The sequence below is a fragment of the Gallinula chloropus genome (genome assembly GCF_964237585.1).
Source record: "Gallinula chloropus genome assembly, chromosome: 3".
NCBI lineage: Eukaryota > Metazoa > Chordata > Aves > Gruiformes > Rallidae > Gallinula > Gallinula chloropus.
The window spans coordinates 35,026,223-35,045,700 of NC_140087.1; the positions used below are offsets into that span (position 1 = coordinate 35,026,223).

Here is a 19,478-nt window from a genome sequence, read left to right on the forward strand (position 1 = left end):
TTACTTTCGTTTCTGCTTGTTGTCATTGTTGCCATAGGTGGAGCCCTTGTTAATTTCTGTAACGCCTATCATCCATCTGACACCAACAGAGGCTGCAAAGTAAATAAAAACAGAGTTAAAGGCTGCCTCAGAAGAAGGCTGAAGATTTGTACAGGCCTAGCATTCTCAGCAACACCAGCAGTGCTCTCTGCCTTAGCACAGCACAGGATTAAGGGCACCAACACACGCTGCCTGCACTGCGCCTCTGACCGAAGCTGTGCCCCTATATCGAGTACACTGTCCACAGCACTTCATCAAGGGTGATGCCAGGGCTGGGCACATCCGCTCCAGCCAGCAGGGAAGACACCACCTGAGCCAATAGCAGAGCAAGGGGCACAGGCATGTTTGACAGCAGCTCTGTCAAACCTCAGACCAGGCTGGCTGTGAAGTGGGGTGCTTAGGGGGTGCTGGTGTTACCTGGCTCCCAGACACTGAGTGACAGAAGACACTCATGTGTCTGCTTGTGAGGCACGGCAGGGGAAGGGGATTGTCCCAGCTTTCAACAAAATTATTCAGAGCTCAATTATTTTTAAAAAGTCTGTTGCAACTCACCATGCAGAACTGCCACACATCTTTCAGACCTAAACCTACCTGGGAGGCACAGACACCTTCCCTCTGTGCAGAACGGTGCTCCCAGAAAACACCAAGAAAGCCACAAACTTTCCCCCGCAAGCCACCACGTCCCAGTTTCTTCCTACCTGGTGGTGTAGAAGCCCACCTGTGTGAGGTGCTTTAAATGTCTTGTTCCCATCAGTCCTTACCCCCCTAAGGTGACCTGAACAGCTCCTCACCAGCCAAAGGACTCTCTATGGTCAAGTCAGAGCCCAAGGTCACCAAGAGAACCCAGAGGTTCCCCACCACTGCCAGGCATCAGCAGCCAAGAGCAGGGCTGAGACAACACCTTGTGTCCTGGCAGGTGCTGCTCTGGCATAGGAATGGGTGTGGACCGTCAGCTGGTAGCCAGAGCTGCCTTGTGCTTTTCCAGTTGCTTGTCCGATTGTAACCTGGCACTACCCCACCAGCCATGCAAAACAGCCTCTCTCTTTGTGCTTCAGGCACACGAAACGGAGCACAGACTGTTGAACTCATGTTCTAATGAACACAGTGTGAAAAAGCTGAATATAGCTCTAAGAAAGAAGAGGCTGGAAAGCCGCTCTGCTGAGAAGGGCCTGGGCTTCCTGGGAGATGACAGCAGAGGGCCCTTGTGCAAAAGCAGGATGAAGCTGCCCAGCGACGCATCAGGAAGAGCGTTTCCAGCAGGTTGAGGGAGATGATCCTTCCCACCCTGCTCAGCACTGGAGAGACATACCTGGAGTGCTGGGTCCCATATGGGTCCCCCAGTATGAGACACGGGCACACAGAGTGAGGCTGGTGAAGTCCACAGAGATGATTAAGGGAGTATCTCTCCTATGAGGAGAGGCTGGGAGAGCTGGGACTGCACAGCCTGGGGAAGAGGGGCTTCGTGTGATCTTATCCATGTATATAGATACCCGAAGGGAAGGTGTAAAGCAGATGGAGCCACATTCTTCAGTGGTGCCCAGTGACAGCACAGAAGATGCAAAGGGCACAACCTGAAACACCAGAGGCTCCTTCTAAGGATAAGAAGGAAAAAACAAGAAAAAAAAAAAAAGAAAATCTTTGCTGTGCAGGTGGTTGAACCTGGGACAGGCCATGCAGGGAGGCAGTAGAGACTTCATCCCTGGAGATATTCAAAAGCCCTGAGCAACCTGCTGCAGCTGACCCTACTCTGAGCTGGGGGAACGGACTAGACAGTTTTCAGAGGTGCCTTCCTGCCCCAGCTACTGTCTTCTGACAGATTTGCCTGGATCAAAGGCACCATGTTCTTTCAAAATACCAGCACTTCATACAGAGTCCTGTTTTGTGGTATGATGGTAAAGTGCCAGCTTTTAGAAGTGCAGGTGGTAACTGGGTATCAGAGATGAGACACAGATAATATGACACAGCCATGGCTGAACAGACAGCGGCGCCATGAGGAAGCTGGGCTGCCTGTGGGGCTCCCCTCCGGCCTCCTGGATGCCCAGACAGGGAGGTGGCTCCTAGGGAGTCAGTGGAAATGCACGCAGCTGGGACAAGTGACAGGTTTCACACTCAGGAGAGGAAAAACCCATCTCTGACACTTCAATGGCCATGAGCTCGGGAAGACAAGAGAGGATCCAACATGTAGCCGGCAGTCTGAGATCTTAACATAATAGTAAGCATGAAATCATTAAGGTTTTAACCAGAAGAGATAGAAACAGCATCTGGAGATGGACACAGGGCATAAATAAGAGCAGCTGTTATAGCAACCACACAGCACACATTTGGGATTTCAGCCAGTTCCAAGAATGCCACTCTCTGGCAAAAAATACCTAGTTCAGTGATTCAGGTATCCTTTCTTTTTTTTTTTTTCTTCTTTCTGCACAAGTGTCAGAAGCTGCCACTGCCCTTCTGTCCTCATTTCACCCTGCAGCCCTCGGCACCCTGGGGAAGATGGGGTGTAAGAAGAAAGGACTGCTTGTCAAGCCTACGGAAGGAAAATGAGGATAAGTGCTGAGGTGCCTTGGTGGGTTCTCCCTGCACTGCCTGCCTCCTCCCCACAACTCTCCTGGAGCCTTAGTGCATACCCCAGTGATACCATCACGTTCAAGGATTTATTGCGCTCTTGTTTTAAATGCAGCTATAGTAAGGGGAAATTAGGTGGGTGTATTACAAGGACGGGGAGAAAGGGAGATCAAGCAGGAATTGTGCCTAACAAGCAGTTGTGAGAGTTGAAGCCCACTCTGAGAAGAGCAGGAGACAGAAGCTCTTGGCCGAGGCAATCCTGCACTGCTCTACAGCAAACTACAGAAAGTAACTGAGCTCCTGCCATCCTTCTGCCCATCATAACAAACCAGCCAAAAGATGCAGGAGGTTGCTAAAGACTCACTCTGCTTGCTGGAGTGCTGGGGGATGAGGGAGGGCTGAGCTAACATAAATTGACACAGTCAATGTGATACAGCTCTCAGAAAAAATTTTAGCTCTAGGAAAATCACCACCTCCACATATAGTACCACATCCCTCAGCTCTCAGCAAAGGAATCCCACCTTCTCTCTCACACCTCAGGATTTCTTCTCATCTGTTACCTGGGGGTTCATACCACACAGCAAGTGCTATAAGCAGCACAGCACCTAGGGACATAAAAATTTCCCGTATACCATCTGCTGTACACCAATGTATAACCTATCTATCTTAGCAGTGAAAATTTGTACAACCAAAGCTTACACAAACAGTAGAAATTGCCATTGAGGGAGGGCCCATCTTAAATATTACAAAGGAGAAGAAACAAGAAAGTAATAATTAAAAAAACACACAAACAAATACCACGATTTGAGCACCAGGCTGAAAGGCTGGATTGTCTGGCAGCTCCACCAACAGGCAGAATGCTGCACACTGATTAGTTCCTGTTGAAAATCTTCCCATAGCACTGCAGGCTCACATACTGCTCCTCACCTCACACTCACTGCAGCCCACAGGCATCAACAGCCTTGCCGCCCAGATCCCATCACGCTCCAACCCTTTGGTCCACGCTCTGCACTTGGAGCAGGGACTCAGGCCCAGTCTGTGCTGCGATGCAACAGGCCCTCTAGCAGCGCTGCGCACGTACCATGCAGCGGGCACACGGCAGCTCCCGCGCGTACCGCGCAGCAGGCACACGGCAGCTCCCGCGCGTACCCGCGCAGCGGGCACACGGCAGCTCCCGCGCCATCAGAGCTGGCTCGTTACCACTCACGCTTCCTTCAGAGCAAACACTTCTCTCGCCCCTAACTGATACCGAGCCGCTGGCCCCATGCCATAAGCCCAAGTGCCATTATGTTTGTAGCACCAGACATGTAAGAGCTGCTTTTTGATTTAAAAGCTAAGAGCAGCCCTCTCATCTTCTGCCTACAGAACCAGCAACCCCCTTTTAACTGCTGGTGACGGCTCTATAATAAAGTACTCCAGAGCGTGAAGGTTGTCCTCTTCAACACAAGTCACCAAAAGATGAAAGGCAACCTAACGGGGGGCTCTTTGGAGCCAAATGGGATTGGGGAAGCAGTCACATACAAATACTGACATTTGACAGAGTTACTCATTGCTTTAACACCAACATGCTGGCTCCAAGTTTTAAAAGCAGTTACGTACCTAAATCTCCTGCCAGGTGTCCTGTTCAACTAAAGGCGTTTTTCAAAAGAGACTACTGTCCCTCAAACACTTTGAGCATTTATCCTCTGGGGATAAATGACTTGTGTCAGTTCAAGCACAATCCCAAAGGGCTCCTGGTCCCAGAGCAGCAGCTAAACAACCAGCGTACTGTGCTAATATCGAAGTATAAATAGCCGAACTGCTGCACAACAAAGCAAGAAGGGATGGGTCAGCATTCTCGCTATAAAGAGGAAACATCATTTATTTAGGGCTGAAAGTGTTTGAGCTGAACCAGCAGAGCTATATATAAACTGGTTTTTCATTCCTCAGGTCTGGGTTAGGGTCTGAGGGACTGCAGTGCTTTCACCCCAGTATGACCACCATGGAGCATTTCTCTTGTGGTACCTCCCACCCAAGCAGGCAGTTACAAGCCAGCAAGTGTTTAACTGGAGAGCACAATTAGCAGACACTGTCTGAAAGACAAATGACACTCTGAAAACAAATCTGAGAGGTCCCAGGCAAAAGGATCTCCTAGTTCCTCCACTCTTTCCTCTCACAGGTTTGGGTGCTATCTTGTGCTATCTGCACCTAAGCTAATAAAGGCAGCAACAGATCCTGCAACATGCCTGAGAAACAGCCATCTCCTTACAACAGGCTATTAGGAACTGCAGTAAGCTTCCTGGTTCTGGGGAATCAGGTGAGCCATCACATGGCCACATGAATAAACCATCCCAGAGCTACCTGTAAGGATTCAATTAACAACCAGAGAGGAAAGGTGCACTAGGAGCAATGTTAAAAAGGGGATTTTATCACCTGATCACAGTGGTCCCTGTGCCTCTGACTACAGAAGCAGCTTCCTTTTACACAGCCGAGCTGGCAGGTACCAGCCACTGCTCGCACAGGGAAATACAGCCCTCTCTGCTTTGCTGCACACTGGACATGCGAGGCAGGCAGTTCCAACTGGCACCAAGGGTCACAACCTCCACAGCACGCTTGTGTTCATCTGCTGCTACCTCCCAGCCATTGCACAAGTCACCTCTGAGACCTTGCCTAAAGCGGGAGACGAACTGCAAAATAAAATACTCATTGCTCCTCTGTCAGAAGACAGCTGCGTCACTCCTAGGACATTCATGACAGATACACCCCTGAGGATATAACACACAGTTCTGGGGAGAATGGCCTTGCTACAGAAACAGAAACTCAGCTATGGGCTACAAAATGTGACAGCGTGAGCTAAAGTTCTTAGATGCTTCCAACAGAAAGAGACCAGTGATTCCCACCTAGCAGTAGCATTGCTTTTAGAGAGAGAGTAAAACAGAAATAGACTATAACATACTAAGAGAACCATTGCTCTTTTGGCAAGTAATGACACATCCACTTCTAAGTGACCAGGACACACAACCTCTTTTTTTGTTTGTATTCACTGAAGGCTGAGCTTCCTTCCACTCCCACAGAGTCTCTTCCCTCCACAGCTTCATGGAGGCTGCTATCTGCTAATAAGCGACGCTATCATCTTTCTTCTTGTCTGCTCATCAGCCAGAGGTGACTGGCTGAGTCTAACCAGGCAACAGTCACTATTACAAGCTATGTGGTGTCTTCCACTATACTGCAAATCCTGACCAATTACTTTGGGTTTGATCACACCAGGTATTCAGACGTTAGCTGTGCCTAAGCATGGGGCTCTTTCAAAGGTTGCAACCTGCAGCATCCCACAAACACATCAGACACATGCATGGCAGCACCGGACATGGCAGCGGGCTGTTAATCTCACCACTCCTAATGCTCCTCAGCCCAGAGCCCAGCCCTTCCCTGGTGCAGCAGACTGCTGCTGTGGCTTTCTGTTAGCTTCAGTGTTACAAATAACTGGAGAACCTTTGCGTTACCCCTGCATCCAGAAGAGCTCTCTCAGCAGCCTGCTTGCTAATCTTTCCCTGTGGCTAGAGGCAGAAGAATTCTAAGTGGGGAATAGGACAGCAAGGGGAAGGAAAAATGAAAAAAGGAAAAAAAAAAAAAGACTTTTGCTGTCCATTCTTAGTAGCATCAGAACATTTTTTTCTCTTCAGAGATTCTTTCCCTCCCTTCCTGATAGAAAGAAGGTATAACCTAGTTGCCACTAATGGCAAAATGGCACCCAATAGTGGGGGATGAGTGAGGTGGTGTCATGTCGAGGAAGACAGCAGGCCTGCTAACAGCCTAGCTCTCTTCTCCCAAGATTTAGGCTCTGACAATATCCTTCTGTTCTCATGAGACAGGAAAAGTTACTCATGCTGAGAGGATCTTAATAATCACATTCTCAAAACACAGCAGCCTTGATGATAGGGGTACAGGCTACCCTAAACCAGGAAGAAATTATGGGAAGGTACCTGGCAGTAACAGAACATGTTAAGAACCAGCCATAATAAGATGGTCAAAAGAGCCGGTGTGCGGATGCTTTTAGGCATCAAAGGTAAACTAATGATATTTAGCTGCAAGATATGTTTATCAGAACTCGTTATAATTACAAAACAATCAGTGTGGTGTGAACAGTGTGCGTAACCAATTAGCAGGTTTTTAGCTTGCCACATTTGCAGTAACAAATGTATAGAATCTCTGTGATTTCACCCAATAAATGGCTTCACCTAAAATTCATATCGAATTGCGTGTCGCTCATCACCGGTCTCCACAGTGTCACTCAGCTAAATTAGTAAGGGCTAAGTGACACAACATCAAGTATTAAAGCATCCAGCCCTGAGGTTAAAATCCAGAACCCTGAATTACGCAGAAAAGCTCCCTGTGGAGGGTACACAAGGCATGAGGCACTTTGGGATGGCACCAGAACAACTGGCCCCCTGAGTGGAGAAGCTAGATTAAGAGGAAAATCCTGAAGGAAAGATGAGACATTAAAAAATTCTGCAGTGGCTATGTTTCTGTACTCATCAGGCCATCACTCCACAGCCCAGCACCAAATACAGGCTACGCCAGCATTTCTTCCAAAGGCAGAACAAGTGCCCTCTCAGTGCTATTGCCAGGAACGCAGCACTTGCAGCGGTGTCACACCTCACCCCGCCCACTCTTCTCTACCCACTTTGAACTAGAGCACAGGGCAGACCACATGACCTTTCTCTGAAAGTGAAGGGGATTTCGACCCAACACCTCCCATTCCTGAGGGGCACACCCCAACCATGGTGCTCACTCTTTGCTCCCATACAATTCACCAGGCAGAGAGGGTGTGGGAAGGGGGAGAGTGCTACTTTGCCTTCAACAAGTAAGATGGGTAAAAAAAGCTGCATCTCAGTTGCAGTCACTGCTTCAAGAAATTCTCACACATTTCACATACAACATTCCTATGTTAAAAAGCATCAGGAACTTCAGGTAAAGACAGGATTCCCCTCCCTCTTCCTCTATCCCGCCCACATCAATGTACCAACTATTATGTTGGGCCTTGTCCTTGCTCTTGTTTTCCTCCCTCCAGCCCAAAGCATCACAGAACAAGTATCTTGTGCATGTGCACAGAGACACACAAGTCAATCCTGCTCCAATTATCTTTCTAAGCAGCTTCCACAGTAGCTTATGCAGAGTTTGAGGTGGTGGGCACTTTCTGAACAGGAACACTGTGTGCCAACTACATCAAGCTCTTTGCAGATGGGCAAAAGGCGATCAGCTAATTCATCTTAATCAGACTAGGTTGTGATCAGACCTGCCCAAGATTCAGACTTTTTGATAACATAAAGAGATTTTGTGTTATTATGTGTTAGGAACAGTTTCCTAGGTAGAGAGCAAAGATGCACTTCTGAGACAAGAAAACACTCAGTGTTTTCCTGTTTCCTCTGTGTTCTTATTTTGGACCCGGCCCTTTAAGCTAACTCTATCTCTGCATCCAAGTTCACTCCAAGACAGAAGCACTGAAGTTCCATTTCTTTTTCAAAGCATGTTTGTCATATATACACAGGTGTTAAGGTGATGAAGCCAGAGAAACATGTGGTAGCCAGTGCAGCCATAGAAAAATGCTTGCTTTGTAAATGCATGGTTTGTTCTGGAAGGGAACTTACTCTTCAAACCTGTGCTTAATAGGTCATAAAGCACAGACATCCAGGTCTGATGTTACCAGCCAAACTGACCTGGTTCCTGCGAGGACACGTAATGAGAGCTGCCTCCCTTTCTGTGGGGCAGCTCCTCGTTTTGTTTTGCCTCCTCCTCTTAAATAACTTAACTAGTTCAAACACAAACCAAGGCAATTCAGAACTACCACAGCAACTGTAGGAATCACCTGAAATAGTCTATGGCCTGTGCTGAGTCAGTCTGAGCAGGTGGTTGCAACAGGCTGTCCTCAAATCACAAGTTCATGGGTTTCCAGTGGATGACATATCAGACCATGATTAGATGAAAGAATTCTACACAGATGAGCCCTAAGCACCTCTTCTAGGCATTCAAAGGGCAGCCCAGCAACATACCACAACAGCAAAGAAAGCCTCTTGTATGCAACCTACTGGAACATTACTGCATTACTGTTTGGACTTCTACAGGAACAGAAGATTTTGTATGAAGCTCTTACAAAAAATAATATAACTGTACAAAAATAAACCAAACCCATAATCTATTTACCCTATTCTATGCTGAAGTGGATATACTATCAGATGGTCTATTGAATTCACAAGTAATTTTCTTTATTAAGCCTCAATAAATCATGTCTGACAGTTATCCTGTAAGTAGTCTGTTTTAGAAAACTTACCCATTACAATGACAAACGCAAAACTAGCCAGTGTCAGAGATGATCCACTGTTGATCATGTTGATGAGCAGCTTGAATAAAGGATATAGCAGCAATAAGGCCCAGAAAAGCCAGTTCAAAAGCGTCCATGGTCGTCGGGGGGGTACTATAGGGACTGCCGGGTAGGTTCCTGTTCGATAGTACTCTTCCTGGAATGCATCCTAGCAGAACACAAAGGAGGGCAACAATTAAATCCCTATCTGCCAACAAAACTAACCATTCCTGACTTTGATGTTCCTCTTTCTGCATGCCTGTAACCATGGGGGAAGATCAAAGACCAAGTCATGGCTGGAAAGCTTGCACTTTGAAGTCAATGAACACATGGCCAAAAAAAAGCTTACGTTGATGTGTGCATCCTTTCTTTCTCCTACATATAGAAACATGAAAAATGACAGGCCTAGAGAGTATAAGAAGCCCAGTAAAACAAGAGGGGTGAAGGTATGTACACTCCTGCAGCAGTGAAGACAATCACTGTAGAAGGGGTGGGGTTTGGGGGCTTGGTGGTGGTGCGGTTTTTGTGGTGTGTTTTTAAAGTACAGAAAAAAATCAGTACCTTTCTCTAGAGCCCATGTGGATGAACAGTGTTGTCGTTAGCAATGCGATCAACCCAAGGTATCAAAAGTTGGGTGGGTGAGGTAGGAAATTCTTTCTGATTCAAAAGCAAAGATTATTAATCTGTGTTATCACATAAAACCAGTTAATTAGCAAAGTCAGAATTAGACTCCTAGAAAAAGGAACCTCAATTTAGTCAGAACAAAGTGCTGGAATTTTGTCAGAGAAAGGCACGCTTTATGATGGTTTCTAAACCCCAAGATTGTCCTAATCAACCACAAGATGATTATTTTTCCTATGGTATGATTTTACATTTACTTACGCCCCATCTGACACAGACAATTCTTTAATTATTTAATGGCAACTCAAGCAATTACAGGCTGCTACCATTTTATCTATTTCAAAGGGAACATTTAGCTTTTAAGAGATTACACAGTAATTAAAGCATCACACTCTTTATTGAGATTAGAAAAATTACGAGTGTCTTGCGCATGCGAGCTCGATTGCACTGGGAGCACAACGGCCAATTAATTAGCTGTCTTCAACAAATTACACAGCGCAGGAAGGTTCCTTTACAGTGCCTGGAGGATTTTAGTTTATGACTGGCTTAACACAGAGCTACTAAATGTCAGTAAATGGAGTTCTATGATATGCAATTAGGTTTCTAAATACTGGTGGTGTACCCAGAGAAGTTAAGAATTTCTGACTGGTTTTGGTAGGGCCATTAGGGGTCCTGTGACTGCAGACAGCAAGATAAGACGGACTCAAAGCCACCACAGCAGTTCTTTCTGTGCTCTGTGCAGCATTAAGGGCTGCAAAACCACTGACCGCATCTCAGCAAGAGGTTTGAGACAGACGGCAAAACAGTGTCAGTGCCATCACCTCCACCACAGGTTTCACACTGTTGTGGGAAACTGCTCTTGAATTCTGTTACAATTCCTTACCCTTAAAGAGACATTCACGTTCCTTGCAGAAGAGATCTGTGGGTTGATCTGTCTGCTAAGCTTTTGCAAAGGGGCCTATGGTACCCGTCGAGCTCAAGACACCCATGATGTACCTCAAGATTTCCCACTGCCACCTCGTCCACATTAAGTTCCTTCCACTCCTTTGCACAGAGAGCTTGTTTCCAGCTTGTAATAAATCCCACCCACCCAAGTATCATATACAGACATAGAAACATTCACCCTCTAATGCCCCCACCAAATTTGTGTTACTTCAGATGGTGGTGTGGGCAATGCAGTGGGGGGGAAATCAGGGAACACCCATGATCTTGTGAGAGGTTAATTGGATTCTTCCTCCCTGCTCTGCAGTCCAACTGCAGAGGTATGCCACTGCCCTTTCATGAGGAAGCCCACAAAGAATGAGTACCCAAAAATATGTCCTTTGTTCCCAAGCCCTGCAGTTCTGTACACTTCCCCTTTTCAGTTATGCTTGGCTAATTCCCCGGGGCATTTTGGCATATATTTTCATGCCCTGTTTTCTACGCTTTCCTTACAAGTGAGAGGAGTTAGAAGCTCACTTTCTTTTTAATGGAAATTAAGATTCTCAAGCAGAACTTCTATTTCAGGCACTGAGGCAGTAAGGAGGTGAAAATAGAAGACAAACAGGCAAGAGCTAGCAGAGTTGTGACTATACAGCACCTCTTCAAAGCAGGCACACTAAGATGTTCAATCTGATCCTTGCTGCAGACAAGGGAGTCTTTCTAGCAGTGGCAGGGAGAGGGACGTGAGGGATGCAAGAGAAAAGGCAATGTGTAACCAGAATTGCACGTCTGTCATAATGTGTCATTAACTGAGACAGTGTTGGCCATCTGCAGAAGGACAAAATTCACCCCAGGCAAGGAAGAAGCATGTGGGCATAGTGCTTATTGTAAGCCTGGAATAGAACAGAGAACAGTGTTTGGTTTAGGACAGCACAGTGCCATTTCTCATCTGGCAAGGCCCTGTTCATCACATCTGCAGAGGTGGCTAAACCAGAAAATGAGGTTAAGTAGCAAGAACATCAACACCAGATTCCCAGAGAGCACTAATCTCAGACTGAGGTACGTGTAACTGAGATCAAGCAACGAGGTAAAAAACCCAATGGAACAAGTTCTCAAAGACTCCCACTCGTTGCTAAAGACAAGAAAAAGGAAAAAAAGTCATGTTCCTTCATGTCCACTAACTGCTGGTTTCATTGTTCAAGCAGCTTTGTGTGTCTATACATCATAAGTATACAGCACTTCAGCCTCAACTGCAGCACTGGTGGCAAGCCCCACCTACTAAATCATGCTATTAGAGCATAATTCAGTACACACTATGAAAATCTTGAGACGATACAGTAAAATTGTGAAAATCACTGAAAATAAGCAATGGCATGTGCAACCGTAAGTGTAAAATAGGGGCTCTGTTTTTCAGTGGCATGCACACCTTCTTTTACTTTGGAACAGAGACCAGAGTGCTACAACCAAAATAGACAAAGCAGGGGATGAAGACATTATCTTCCAATGAATTCCTGCCCTTTGGACAGAGATTTGTTACCGTTTATCATAAATATTTACTGACGCTGATGGCATTAACTTGAAACAAATAACTTCTGAAAACAACACTTAGGTGGCAATGCTGCTTGCTATCTAATCTAAGATCTTATTATCGATGGCAAAAAGGTCAAACAGAATTGCCTTTTTACTGTGAAGGTGGGCTTTTCATCATCTGAGAGCTCTTCAAGTAGTCCTTGCTCTGTATTCTCCCAGCCTGATTTTACAGAGACGTGGGCTTGTGTAAACCAGGAATGACTGCAATAAAATTAGCTTCACTAATGTAAAACAGTTGAAGGAAGAGGAACATGCCACCTTCAGAAAAAAAAAAACAAATGAAATAACAAAACACAGCAACACTACCAAACCTAAAATAATCAGCCAACCAAAAAAACCCACAAGACAACCAAAAAGGTTTTATGGGAAAAGAAATCTGAACACACATTCCTTCCTAATCCTAGGAAACTATGCATTTAACCAACCAACAGACTGAGTTGTTGTGAGGAAAGCAGGATAGGCATACACTCTGTTTGCCCTAGAAATAACCGAGTGTTGGCCAAAGAGGAAGAAACAGAAAAAGCTTGATTTGCTGCAAGCTCTAACAAGGGATTCAGGAAAACAATCCCCATGTTCTCATTTAATTTATGTTCTTGTCTTGCAAACATCTAAACACTTCTTAGGAACATGAAAGAGGGTTACAGATAAAGTCACAGTAGCAGAAAATGGACTTCTGCAACGTTCAGCATTTATGTGCCCGTAGAGAGAGCATGGGCCCCTGGGCAGTACAATGCCTTTCTGCAGAAAGCTGTTAGGGGTCATGCCTGAATTCAGTGTCAGAGACACAATTTACAAGATGGCAGATCAGAGACAAACTTAGCAGACCTACAGCTGCGGTCTCAACACGTATTTAGTTTTCACATTCCTGTAAGGAAGCTGCTTATGGATTAAAGCAGAAACGGTCACAGTTTGAAGTGGAGAACAAAGTCACCAGACTTTGTGGGTAGAGTACAAGTGGCATAGCAGAAGTTTGCTGCCCCGGTGAGGAAACCAGAGCATAACCATATTCTATCACTTCTAAATCCAAAGCACTGTTATTATTCCAGTCTGAGTACATACCTTAGATCAGTTTACTGAAGCAAAGTGAGCTGCCAGGCCCTCATGCCTTGCATGCCTATGGCTCCTGCTGACCGAAATGGGAGTGCTGCTGCATGCAAAGAGTGCATCCCCAGCCTACGGTCTTAAAACCAAAACCCACATGAAACAGATTCTGAAAGTCCAAAGGGCTGATAGGAAAGTATTTCAGGGGGAAAAAAAGAAATCAATCAGGAGGCATCTAAAACCCCACAGTGATTATTATTCTGCCCCGTCCTATGTAATTAGGAATCTTAACTGCACACTTTCTATGCACAAAAAATGAAAGCAAATCATCAGCCTGTTATTAATGTGGGTTCTTTGCCTTACTAAAAAAGAGTAAAACAAGGGACAAAGATTAGTCTATTAAGACTACAGTAAAATATACCTCATTTAGCCTGCATATTACTTCCTGATAAGGAGGTGCCTTTAACAGGAAGGAGACCCTTCTACCACCCAGGAGACTCTTGAGGGGTTTTATCCATATGCAACTTTTTAAAGAAGTGTTTTAAAACTATTCTGTTGAAGATTGTTTAAGTTTTTACCCTGTTGCTCTGTAAGTACAAAACAAAGGCAATCATGACTGACAGCACAAGACCAGTTTGTGTCTGAAGAAACAGAAAACCAAAAAACAAACAAGCCAACCTCAAGTTACCTGGTGCTAGACAAAAAAACCAACCTTTTCTTGATATAGTTTGTGGAGCCAGTTAGAACATTCCTGCTCATCTTCTGGGACTTCCTCTAGTGGAATCCGCCTGCCAAGAGTAAACAAGAGAAATTGAAGAATATTAAATACTTTGGCTCCCATGAAAAGCACTTATCCATCTGACAGAAGACTCACTATTTTATTCACCTTTTTTAATTTGTGGTAACAGCTCCCGGATCAGCAAAGTTTAGTACATTTCTAGAGCCATCTTCAGTTTTGTGAAATAGCCCAAATTCAGAAATTGAGATTTCTGAAATAGTAATGCATTATGGTTTAGGGCATCAGAGCTACTTTCTAGATAAAGGTTTGCCAGTATCTGTTTCCAAAGGTTTTGAACAAAATCATTTCTTGCCCCACCTGTATAGTGTATTTAATCAGCTAGGAATAGAGAGAAAAACCAAACTGTTCTCATTTTACCTAGGGTAAAGCACTCTACTATTTCTCCGGTAACGTTTCCAATTCCTATCATTTTTGTTACATGCAGCTTGGTTAGATAATTCCCAGCAAAATGGCACCTATCACTGAAAACCCCTCTCTTGACAAAACAAAGCTTTTTCTTCACATTACATGAATTTTGATCAATAATTATGTGACAGAAAAAAAAAAATCCCCTTGTCTTCTTCATTTAGGCATGCTAATTGCAATATTTGATTTTGCACTTTTCCAATATACCATATATTTTAATTAATACTCATTAAGAGCAGCATCAAATTAACTTCTTTCATCACAGGAGAACACTTTCCACAGTCAGGACAGTCCTATCCACAGTCAATAAATGAAGAGTTGTGACATTACTGTTTTGTTCCTTTATTTAAGAAAGCCATCTTATGACTAACATGAATGACTAACAATGAAATTTAAGCAGAGACAAAGCTAAAACCAACTTTGCCATGAGGCTTACCCTGCCTGCAAGAGCTTTTCAAGAAGCTCAAAGGACAGAAGGGCAAATAGCTAGCCCAAGTCATGAAAAGCTCCTATGATCCAACCCTTAGCCCCCACATACCCTGAGTGTCTGCAGCATGGGTGCTGCTGGTAGAACCTGCCCTGAGAATATGGGAAACCACTGGGGTATTCATCACTTAGAAATGTTAATGATACTCAGTACAGGTAATTGTTTTTTCGTTTAACAACCCCCTCCCAAGTAGGGAGGGAGTAGCAGTCAAATACATCAACAACTATACCAGAGACAGCAACAGGCCTGAGTGGGAACTATTGTGCCAGGGACCAGTATAAAGCCATCATATCTGAACACATATTAGATACTTGGTATTCTGACCAAGTGAGTGAAGAGAGGCCCCACTGTCACTGCTGAGCTGACAAATAGACACACAAGTGCATAATTTATTTTTTTTTTAAATACTAACTTTTTAAAAATATTTTACAATTAAAAAGACTAAAAAACTGAAACAAAAAAACCTGTTGAGCTTCATGGGTTTCCCAGATATTTATAACTTGCAATAAACCCTTCCAATCTCATAGCAGTTTTTATCTGCAGTTCTGTGAAGATTTGCTGTTACCTACTAGAAAATATTTCCTTACTTGTGCAATTGTGACTGTAAATGCATACTTCCATATGCCAAAAATGAATTAAAATATGGATTACTTGCCTTACATATAGATCTGCGTGGTATTTCTTTCCATTCAGAACTCCCAGCAATGTTGGATTCTCATTATTTCTAAAATTGAGGGTAGAATCATAGACTGCAGAAACTACAAGAAGAGAAACAGGTTATGTGATTACAGCAGTAATAGAATGGAAATAAGCAATTCTGTCTCAGACAAGCAGCATATCTAAATACAAAGTCATCAGCAATAGCACTGTAGTTTGAGCTTTCACCAAGGTAAAGATGACAATGGAATATTCGACAAGTAGGTTTTAAGAAGCTAAATAACCAGCAAACCCTTCCAGGAACTGCACCAGTGGAATGGAAGGCTTTGCTCTTCACTCTTCTCTCCTTCCACATGAGGTGCAGAAGGTTTGGCACAGGGAACATAGTTTCTGACAGTTAACATACTGAGGACATAGTAAGTGTTAAATGGTTGAAAAACAACTAGGTTCCTCAGCTTACTGTGAATGACAGCTCCCCCCAGATCTGGGTAGATAACCAGGCAGATACAGGCTCTGTAAACAATGAGCAATATTATACAGTTTGCCTAACAATGGATAAAGTGTGTGTTCAGCCAGACGGCTCAACACAACCGTGAGTTGTTGGGGTTCAAAACAATCTCCCTTTCATGTTCATTACTGGATAACTGAGGCACTTGCTATAGGGAAAGGCAGAGACAGAGTAACAGACCACATCCTGCCTGAGCTGGGTGGCTGCTCTGAAGACGTGTGGCTGTGAGGAAATGGAACTAAACTTTCAGTGTGAAGAAAACACTGCTGCTGTGGCTCAGGACTGCGCAGTAAAAGTATCTGCCAAGGTCACTTGCAGTTAAAACCAAGACAGCATTAACAAGCAGTTTCTAGAGAAAAAGTATTCAGCCTTTTAAACCACAAAGTGTTTCAAAAGAGTTTCCCTGGAACACACCCTCAGAAACACTATTTTCCTGATGTCACAAAATTACCACAGAGCAATTAGGTTTCCTGACACTGAAACAAACCCTGCATCCCAGCAGGAATCCTAAGATCAGTGTCAGCAACAAAACTCTTATTTTTTTTGCACACAGAAGTGACCAGCGCACATTTCACGCGTAGCTTGCTGTATTTCAGGTTTCTCCTCTGGAGTTTTGCAATACTGAACACAGTGATGAACCTTTATTGTGAGAGCTAAGAAAGCCTTGTATTACACAGAACATACTTGCTTTTGGTTTGAAGCCACTCTAGCTATTAACGATAAATATGGCTTGGTCACAGCATCAGCCCCCAGAAACTCACCACAACATTTATTACTGTTAAACAGAATTCATAGTGCAGAACAGAACAGCCTGGCTTCAGAGCTGCAAGGAAATCATGAAAACAGAGGCCAAAACCCTGTCACTGCATACAGACTGTATCATTCACTAACAGCTCTATTATTTTCCTACTACAGTTGGGGTTTTAGCCCAAACTCCAAATTACAGCACAAGCCAAAAATCTACTCCAAGCACACTACTGTCCCTCTACAAAAAACAAGTAGGAAATTACTTTTAAATATATTACCCACCTCCATTTTTAAGCTGCTTAGTGTAGAAGGATTTTAATAATCTACTCAATTTACTAATCCAATGTAATTAAAGACAAGAGCTCAATTTGGTTTATACAGGGTAAGCTTCTTAGTTTATTCTTTAATAGCATGGGATTGTTCCAACAACAACAGGGTGACAATAACTTGGAATTATCATCATGAGGTATGTTTTTAAATACAAGTTTTAACTAAATAAAAATAACCAAAAGAAGCTGCCTGATACACCCAGGCAATAAAAGTAACAGTTAGATATATCTATTGCAATATTTATGACATTTATTTTTACTGTAAACAATGGACAAGTGTTTTAGAAACAGATCTGTATTTTCATTTGCTTCCATGAACAGTACAGGTAGCAAACTCTACAACCTAACAGTAAGTTATTAATACAGCAAACAGCTTCTAGAAATGAAGTTCCCAGGGACTGCATCTGTACTACCAAACTGGTATTAATGCCACCAATAAAAATATTATAACACATTAAAAAAAATAAAAGCACTCCTTTAAGAATCTAACTGCGTGACTGTGAAAGTAAACAATCAGCAGCAAGCTGAATTTGTGAAAGTCTTGAAGAGAGAAGAAATCCATTGTCATCTATGAAAAAAAATTAGGAAGGAAGGTTCCTTTCTTTACTCAGGGCGCTGGAGGTCACAGTGCTTTGACAGAGCTCTTTTTCAGTGCATCAAGTCTACCTCCCCCCACCTGTAGCAAAACAGTCACCCTTGTTCATAAGGGGGAAGGTTCAAACATGCCCTGATGGGAGTTGCTGGATGCTGCACATAACTTACCTCTTCTTCACACACCAGGAAAGATCCAAGCTATGCTATCCATTTTGGTGGTGGGAAGTTGTGGATGCCTGACAAGCTACAATAGTGATATCAGCTACCTGACTTGCAAGAGGATATGTAGAAGAAACACGACAGATAACAAGACAGCTGACTGCAAAGCTTTTTTTTACAGCAGCTATCCCAGATATGCCACATAAAAACATGTCTTCAAAGACAAAAGTAATTTTGACATTAACTTCAGTCAAGCTAGAACATTTTCTTCTAAACCATCAACCACTTTATCATCTTTCTTGCATATCATAAATCTACCAAACCCCAAAGATACTGTAGCACTATGGCTACTTGACACCCTCTTCCCTTTGCCCATGAAGTACATGGCAGATGACCTTGATGGATTGTATTAGGCAACGAAATCACTTCAAAGGTATGTATGCCATATTCTTACTGATGTCACTTTAAAGTTGGCAAATGCAAGTAACCAGAAGTAAGTGGTGGTGGTGAGTTTGGAACAACATCAGCAAAGAAAAAGTCATCTTGTGTAATGAATAAATAACTTTTAAGTTTGCCTACATGTGTCTTCAGTGAAGGCCTACTCCCCTTTCCCACCTCCACAAATGTAATCTGAAGAGCACATCTATATCAAAATTTAAAGCAGAATATTTTTCATTTAAAAATGGGGTTGAGGCAGCTATTTAAGAGAAGAAAATATTTAAGTGACATATTTGCTTCATTCAGAATAGGATTGCCTAGTAAATACTAAGTTGCTCCAGGACTTTGTTAGTAGAACCCAATCTTTCATTTTTGCAGGCTAGTGGAAGAAAGGTCAAAGGATCCCAGAACCCTTCTGCTAGGACATGCTACAGGGAAAAGAAGTGCATGGCAGTGACAGCAGTTAGATGAAGTAACCATTTAGCATTGTTCCTTGTGACTTTCCTTACCTACATTTCTCAAACACTGCACTGTGACAGCAAATCCTTTCGTTCGTGGCAGTAGGTGATACTTGAGCTTGGGCAGGCCTTTGGCTTCGGCTACTTGCATGCTAATCTGGTGCTTCTGTTCTGTGAACCTCGTGCCCTCACAGTGAATCAGGAACTAAAACCAGAAGAAAACTACAGTTAGACAGCAGTTCAGCTCTTCAAAGCCTGTCTGACCAGAGGCCTCACCACAGCCCAAATGTACACTGTTAGCAGACAGGTGTAGCCACATACACATTTAGGTAATTGCCTTGGATTTAAAAAAAAAAAAAGCCAACAAAAAAACCCACCAACCCCCCACACCACCAAACTGTCTCAATTGCCCTCTACAACTTGCATCTTCTGGCTTGAGCTCTCGCCTTTAGACTTTATTTAACATATGCTCTGCTACTTGCTATCAGAATGACTTGACTTCTCTAAATGAGTCACTCCATCTCTAAAGAGATCTTAGGAATAACTCAAAACATGCCTCCTGTTACAAATCTCTCACTGATGGCAAGGTGTTCAACTGTCATGGTATCTAAAACTTGGTAAGTGTCTAAACCAAACACATTTCCAGGTAATGCTTCAGTGCCCAGCTTGTTTGCTCTCACTCCAACCCACTTGCTTTCACTATGGCCCAATGAGCTGATAACACATGTAAGGCAGCAGACGCAGGATAACTAAAAGCTTCATCCCCTTATACAGTGGAAGGACTCA

At 43.8% G+C, this 19,478-nt stretch overlaps 1 protein-coding gene across 1 annotated transcript in view; it reads right to left on the reverse strand.

Annotated features, from left to right (window-relative positions):
* Window positions 1-19,478, reverse strand: part of AGPAT4 (1-acylglycerol-3-phosphate O-acyltransferase 4) — a gene marked incomplete at its 3' end in the record, with an annotated part of 76,643 nt that continues 57,165 nt past the window's right edge. Inside the window, exons 5-9 of the mRNA XM_084262175.1 lie at window positions 18,744-18,897; window positions 15,458-15,560; window positions 13,824-13,899; window positions 8,909-9,107; window positions 1-92 (exon numbers count right to left, since the gene is read on the reverse strand). Of these exons, the coding sequence (XP_084118301.1) occupies window positions 1-92; window positions 8,909-9,107; window positions 13,824-13,899; window positions 15,458-15,560; window positions 18,744-18,897 (624 nt within the window). The remainder of the gene's footprint in view (window positions 93-8,908; window positions 9,108-13,823; window positions 13,900-15,457; window positions 15,561-18,743; window positions 18,898-19,478) is intronic.